This window comes from Rutidosis leptorrhynchoides, chromosome 6, assembly GCF_046630445.1.
Source record: "Rutidosis leptorrhynchoides isolate AG116_Rl617_1_P2 chromosome 6, CSIRO_AGI_Rlap_v1, whole genome shotgun sequence".
Lineage (NCBI taxonomy): Eukaryota > Viridiplantae > Streptophyta > Magnoliopsida > Asterales > Asteraceae > Rutidosis > Rutidosis leptorrhynchoides.
In genome coordinates, this window is record NC_092338.1 from 133199061 (window position 1) to 133206468 (window position 7408).

A 7408-nucleotide genomic window follows, 5' to 3' on the forward strand; every position below is an offset into this window, starting at 1 on the left:
GTTCGGGTTGGAGGTTCCCACGGCTGAACTTGATGCGTAGGTGCGTGAGGTTGGATGTTCAAAAGGAGATATGCCATTTTGTTACTTGGATTTATCCATGGGTACAAGCATGTCTTCGGTTTCAAATTTGAAGGGTTTAATAAATAAATTTCAGAAAAAGTTATCAACGTGGAAAGCTAATTTATTGTCAATCGGGGGTAGATACACCTTAATAAGAGCCGTTTTGGGGAGTTTGGGCATTTATCCGTTTTCGTTGTTCAAGTGTCCATAAATGGTTTTGAAAGAGTTAGAGAAGATTCGTGGTTCGTTCTTGTGGGGATCGACGGAAGGCGATCGAAATATGGCATGGGTAAATTGGGATCAAACTATGGCATATTTCGAACACGGGGGATTGGAGATCGGTAGCTTACGTGCTTTTATCTTGGTATTAATGTTTAAATGGGTGTGGCGAGCGGTCATTGACGTAAATGCATATTGGGCCACGGTCATAAGTTCAGTTCATGGGGTGCATCTTGGGTTAGATAGTTCGAAGTTAAAAGGAGATAGCTTCTGGGTAAAGATTGTGGATACTTTTCAAAAAGCACAAAATACGGGTCTGTTACCTACTAACGTCTTGCGCAAGAAAGTGGATAATGGTCGATCGATACGCTTTTGGAAAGATAACTGGTTAGGTGACGGGCCTTTGATGGTTAAATACCTGCAGTTATTTCATTTAGATTCTAACTCGGACTGCTTATTATGTGATCGAGTAATTAATGGGGAATGGATGTGGAGTTGGAGAAGAGATTCGCTTGGGTCACGTGTTACGGTTTTGATTAATCAGTTAGAGTACGAGCTTGATCATTGTATCATTTCAAATAGGGAGGATAGTTGTGTGTGGAGTATAGCCAATGACTTTTTATTTACTGTTGGTGTTACTCGCAGGTTTATAGACAACATTGTTCTACCATCCTCAAGTCATAAGACAAGATAGGTTAAAACACTTACGCGAAAGGTAAACATTTTTATTTGGAGGTTAGCCTTAAATCGGTTGCCTACTACTCTACTAGATTATTTGTCTCGAAAGGGTTTAGAAAGTGAGCATATTGATTGTGTTATATGTGACTGGATGGTCGAGAGTTTGGATCATATTATGTTTTCATGTTCTGTTGTCGTGGAGTTATGGAGAAAGATTCGTGTTTGGTATGGAGTTCAGTTGTCGGTTTTCTTCGCTTGGTTCGAATGGATAGCGTGGTACGAAGATTGGCATGCATCGGTGGAAAAGGAGAGTCGTCTATATACTATTATCGCATGTTTGTTATGACATTTATGGAGGCTTCGAAATAGTGCCATTTTTCAACCTCGAACGATGAAGAAGCATATTGTTTTTGACTCTTTGTAATCTTTCTTTTAATTGGTTAAAAAGTAGAAGTCATTGTAATATTTCATGGAACGATTAGATGATGAATCCATTGTAATTTTCGTGGTTATGCTCCTTATAAGCTTTTTAAGGAGTTGAGTAATAAAATTGTTGATGTTTCAAAAAAAATATTATACGTAGTACTTATAAAAAACTACATGACCATGATGAAACTGAAGATAAACTCGAAGCCCATGTATGTAAATTATACGGAGTAATGTCTTTTGCTTTTATTTTTTTTGACAAAATAACAAGTCCTTGTTTTTAGCTCCTCTTTCATCCCATCTCTCTCATCACCCATGGATTCAACACATCTTCCCTAAAATTCATAAACCCTTAAAAACAAAACAATTCCCACGTCACAAGATTCACAATCAATCAAAACCCACAAATAAAAATCAAGAATTTACTAAACCTTTTTTCAGGGGTTTGATTCATTCTGTATAAACTTTCTTGAGATTAAAATTATTTTTTATTTATCTTAATTCATTATAAAGGAGTATTATTATGTATAGATCTGGAGCTGTAATGGCATGGAATGTGTTCAAATTTTGTACGGCTTTAAGAGGGTTAGGTTCGATCATGATCTTATTGGTTCTTGGTGTTGTTGGTGTCACATATTACGCTGTCGTTTTGTGTAATTATGGTCCTGCTTTGGCAGCCGGTGGTCTTGATTCTCTCATTTCACTTGTTGTTTTAATCATCTTTCATGCCCTGGTAATGTTGATGATCTTTTTTTAATATTTTTTAGCTTCCTATTTCATATATATTTGATTTTTTTTCATTTAAGTGTTAAAGTTTAATAAAGTTTAATGTTTATGTCTTCTGGGTGTTTTATGCTCCTGTTTTTTTAGCTTAAAGTTAAGAACTTTGAGCTGTATGTGCATCCTTAAATTGAAATTTTATTATTGATCATGTGCCAAAATTCAAGACTTTAATTTGGGAATATAGTAGTAGATGTTAGGTGATATAAGGTATCATTTAGCTGCCTATTAGAGTAGTATATAGTAAATGCCTTGTTCTGATTTAGGTCATACAGTTTATTGAAGGTGCCTTTAAGTCTATCAAGCTTTCTGAAAACTATTAATGAACATTAGTTTAAAAAAAGGAAAGAAATTTATAATCATGAGCTTTATTATTATTCAAATTCAAATCAAATGTTGTTGACCTTTCTTCATTGTTCTTATTTGTAATTTGACATCTAAGGACTTTGAGTTGCTGCCTTACAAATTATGAGGTTGCTATGAAACAATTAAAATCAAATAATCAGCTGTGTATAGGTAATTAGGTATAAGATAGTTTAGGTTATGCTTACCTAAATAACAACAATTATACTGATCCAGCTGGTGATGCTACTATGGAGTTATTTTTCGGTGGTGTTCACGGACCCTGGTGGTGTCCCACCTAATTATAGGCCGCTAATTGATCAAGAACGAGGGGACCTTGATCCACTAGAAGCTTCTGAATTTGGCCCGTTGACTACACCTGATCCAACCAATGGTAGAATCCGTTATTGTAGAAAGTGTAACCAGTTAAAGCCGCCCCGGTGCCACCATTGTTCTGTTTGTAAGTATTATCTCGTGCTTTATTAATAACAAAATAATCTCTGAGTATGATCTTTGTTTCTTGAGCGTAAAGTATGAACCTTTTTTTGTTGCATGTTATATAGGTGGGCGGTGTGTGCTGAAAATGGATCATCATTGTGTGTGGGTTGTTAATTGTGTTGGGGCACTAAACTACAAGTATTTTCTTCTCTTCCTGGTATGTTGAATAATTCTTGAATTCTGCTCTTGTCAAATGTCTAAAATACCCTTCAATGATGATTAAGAAGAAGAATATCGTCAACTAAGGCAATACTTAGGCAAATAAGCAAATATTACAATATTACAGTCCTTGATATTGAAATGTTTAGAAATTTTTAACGGATCTCACCTTGTGTCTAAAGGATTTCTATATCTTGCGTTTATAATTAATGTCACCAACATATTTTTTAGTTAATATTTGTGTTAATTGATGCAGTTTTACACGTTTCTAGAGACTACAGTTGTAACGTTAGCGTTGTTACCACATTTCATAGCGTTTTTTAGTGATGGGGAGATACCCGGGTCACCTAGCACTCTAGCAACAACGTTTCTCGCTTTTGGTAAATCTAACTAACCTGTTTTTATAATATGTAATTTATTAGGCCTCTTGTTATTGGTTACCGTTTAATCACTTATGCAACTATTCTTTGTTTTTGCAGTGTTGAATTTGGCTTTTGCCTTGAGTGTTTTTGGATTTCTAATTATGCACATATCTTTGGTGTCTGCTAATACCACAACAATCGAGGTATTATTTGTTTGAAGTTTATATCCATATGCAGCACTTTAATGGCCTTCGTGTTCTTGATAAGTTAATTTGTTTTGATTAGGCATATGAGAAGAAGACTACTCCAAAATGGCGTTACGATCTTGGTCGGAAAAAGAATTTCGAACAGGTACCATTTCATCATGTTAAATCATAAATAGTAGTATTTTCCCATTTTCCACATTATTTTGTAAATATCAGAACTAGTTTGAGATATTTTGGCTATGGGAGAACATTTCTTTTGTGTTATATAACCTGGACACGTGTCTAAATAATTATCCGATAGAGCTAGTATTTTGCTTTTAAAGTCAGATGTCAGGTCTGATGCTGCTTGACCCTTTCGTACGGTCTAGTTTGTTGTATACTTCCAGATTAGTTAGTTTTGTCCGCTTGAGATTTAGTTCAAAGATTTTGATATTAAATTGAAGTGTTGCACGACTCACAATTACTCGGAAAATCAGTCAAAATTGGTCAAAGTCAAACTTGGTCAACGTCCGAGTACTCCCCGAGTTGCCAAGTACTCCCTAAAAAGTCCCGATCGAGGACTCCCCGAGTAGCAATTTTCGCAACCTTGATTAATTGATATAGATTCGTACTGCAGTACCTATTACTAATGCTTTCGTATTGGTCCTCCATCCGATTTTATATGTGCATATTGTTATGTGTAGAAAATTTGAGCTCGTCAGAGGTCTAAATTTGACTTTTTAGTGTGATGTTTAGAAAAGGACCCACACGTCTCTTATACTTGAAAACATAGAACAAAAAGAAGATTATGGGTATTCCTTTGTTAAGGTATATTAGCTTATTATCGTCCGTTTTAGCTAACAACTTGGTTAAAAATTCAGGTATTTGGAACTGTACAAAAGTATTGGTTTATCCCAGCGTATTGTGATGAAGATTTGAGAAGAATGCCCGCACTGCAAGGTATCGAGTATCCGTCAAAACCAGATTTGGATGGCCAAGAATTTTAAAACAGGCACCGGTTTTCTTAATTTATGATGACATCAGGTCGCGACGCCCTACTTGGGCGGATTTACTTGAATGCAAAGGGTATTCAGTGCTACACAGGATATTTGTCGATAATGTATTTATTTTTCATTTTAGATATACTCGTGAATTAAGACAAAACGATGCTTGTTAGCTTGATTTGTGGACTACTTTCCTTAGAAACAAAGAGTTATAGGTTCAAGACTCTGTCGGAGGAAAACAAAAAATTAGTGTTTTTTTGTTTGTTACACATACAGTTTTGGTACGTTTATTATAGATTCACCTCCTGCAACTTCCAATCTTAATTTCAAGGAATTTTTTATACAACTTCATTCATAATTCATACTCCGTATTAGAGAAATAATTTATGTTAACAATTCTAAATGGGTCTTTGTCTTTGTGCGCCCCAGTATGAATTAACCAGCATTATTTTGTGCATCCTGTGAACAAGGTTTCTAGATCAGACCCGCGCCACAAGATACACTTAAATGACGACAACTGATTCGAGTATAGGTGTTTCAACTTCCTTGTTTTCTCATATCATTTTTTGTATTCTCTGTTGATGGCGATTTCCTTTAGAAAACAAAAATATCGTTTCTATTAGAGTATTAGTTTTCATCGCAAAAAGAAAAAAGAAAAAGAAGTGTTTCAACTTCTTTAGGTGTTGTTGGACTGTAAGTCAGGACAAGTTGGATAAATCGGATGTTTATTTCACGAGTTAAGTTTTTCGGGTTGGTTTTGGTTGCTCTTTGTTTTGTTTACACGCTAATGGTTAAGATTTGGTTTGTCTTAAATGTTTTCGGAACGATATTATGCTTAAAAATTTGGATAGAAATTGTAATGTAGTACTCCCTCCATCTATTTATAAATGTTTTGTTTTATCTTTTAAAAGTACTATCATTTTTTACTTTGACTTTAAATATTTTATTTATTTTACATAATATATTTGAAAATTGAAAATTTGGAAATGATATGATCGATTGTACATAAGATGATACAATAAACATTATTGCAAAACACTCGCGCAAGTTGCAAGGGATTTTTGCGACCTTGCGAATTCATGATTTTTAACCATGACCGAGAAGCTTCAAATCATGAGTACAAAAGTTTAGGTCGCGACCAAAAAAATTTCGGCGACGACCACTATTTTGGGCTTGCAATCTTGCGACTTAGACAAAAACTGGATACGCAAGGTCACAAGCGATTCTTGCGAATGACCTGAAATACGTCTAAACTTCGATATGTCGTATCTTTTGATTTCTAGCTCCGACTTAGTCATCGTTTATTCAAATTATGGTTTTTTGAGATCTATTCGTTGGCAAACAGTAAAAGACGGTTTTTCCCAACATATTTTAAAATCCGGGCTCAGTAACCTTCAATTTTGATGCTTTTCGTAGATTTAGACTTTTAAACATATTTTGACCGCTCATAGCTTGTTATATAAAGTTCTAATTCGCAACTCGTTAAAACTAGTCCGGACCGGCCCGCGCGTTGCGGCGGGGGCTTTCGGCCTGCGTATTCATATTTAACGTAACGTTCTGTATTTACAGAGGGGAACACGGCCCATATGTTAAACGCCGTTTTAGATGCCGTTGTGTTTAGCGTTTTTTAAAAAGTGCCCCTTTCGAACGTGGTTAGTTTCGTTTTGTTCATAAAATTATTTCGAGTTTGACGGTGCCGTCGGAAAAATTTAACTCGTGCCGAGCGGGAAGATACGGGTTGTCGTTGTGTTTAGCGTTTTTTTTGAGAAGTGTCCGTTTCGCGTATAGTTAGTCCCGTTGGGTTCGCAAGATTTTTTCGAGTTGAACGGTGGTCTCTGAAAAATTGAACTCTCACCGAGCCAGAAGATAGGGCCCTTTATAAATTCGGGTGAAATTAGTTTTTTTTTTATTTTAATAAAATTATATATTTACACTTTTTACCCTGAAAAAGTGTAAACTTGAGGGGTCGTTGTGTAAATGTAGTCGAAGTTTTAGGACAGTTTGTAATATGAACACAAACTCAAAACGACAATCCGATACAACTGAAACGACGTGTTTATCCAACAATTTTAGTAACCATCAATCAAAATTTTAGTAACCATCAATATTGACTAAAGTTAAACTAAACCCCTCAATCAATTTCAATAAATAACACAATTCATAATTTTAACTCACATCACAATATGAGGTCAAATTTTAAACATTATATTAGGACTTCGACGGTTTGCTAGTAGATAGATCTCGAAAAAATACACGATTACAAAAAAACGGTGACTAGATATAAGTTACAAATCATAATATATGACGTTTCAAAGTTTATAGGCCATGACTAGAATTTTTGCTAGTTGCAAGCCAAAAAACCGGCCATGATCGAAAATCTGGTTCTAAGGAAAAAAAAAAAGCAAGAAAAACGAGGCCATGACCAAAAATTTAATAACTGAATTTTTTGTGTTAAAAAAAAGGGCGATTTCGTTTATAACCCTTTTCTGTTTCAATATGTGTGTTAATTGGTTTGAGAAGTTTAAGAAAGTTTGGAGGTTATTACGGATTTTATAAATACCTAAAGGACGTAAAGCGTAAATATACATTTCTCGTGAGAAGTTTAGAACAATCTAGGGTCAAGCAGCAAGACAAAAATTCAAATATTTCTTTTCTGTGAACAATATATATATAAACCTCTGAAATGAAACTTCGC

The 7408-nt window shown here is 34.9% G+C and overlaps 1 protein-coding gene across 2 annotated transcripts; it reads left to right on the forward strand.

Moving 5' to 3' along the window:
* The first annotated feature begins 1629 nt into the window (after positions 1 to 1629).
* Positions 1630 to 5031, forward strand: LOC139852585 (probable protein S-acyltransferase 14). Of its 2 annotated transcripts, XM_071841890.1 has the most exons (8): positions 1630 to 1826; positions 1915 to 2116; positions 2743 to 2965; positions 3069 to 3160; positions 3419 to 3542; positions 3642 to 3727; positions 3810 to 3875; positions 4591 to 5031. In XM_071841890.1, exons 2-8 carry the CDS (start codon positions 1928 to 1930, stop codon positions 4714 to 4716), a joined length of 906 nt encoding a protein of 301 aa, XP_071697991.1. In that variant the 5' UTR covers positions 1630 to 1826; positions 1915 to 1927; the 3' UTR covers positions 4717 to 5031. The 2 variants fall into 2 exon arrangements, with proteins under 2 accessions (XP_071697991.1, XP_071697990.1); XM_071841889.1 differs by having other exon boundaries at positions 1630 to 2116.
* Positions 5032 to 7408: the final 2377 nt, after the last annotated feature.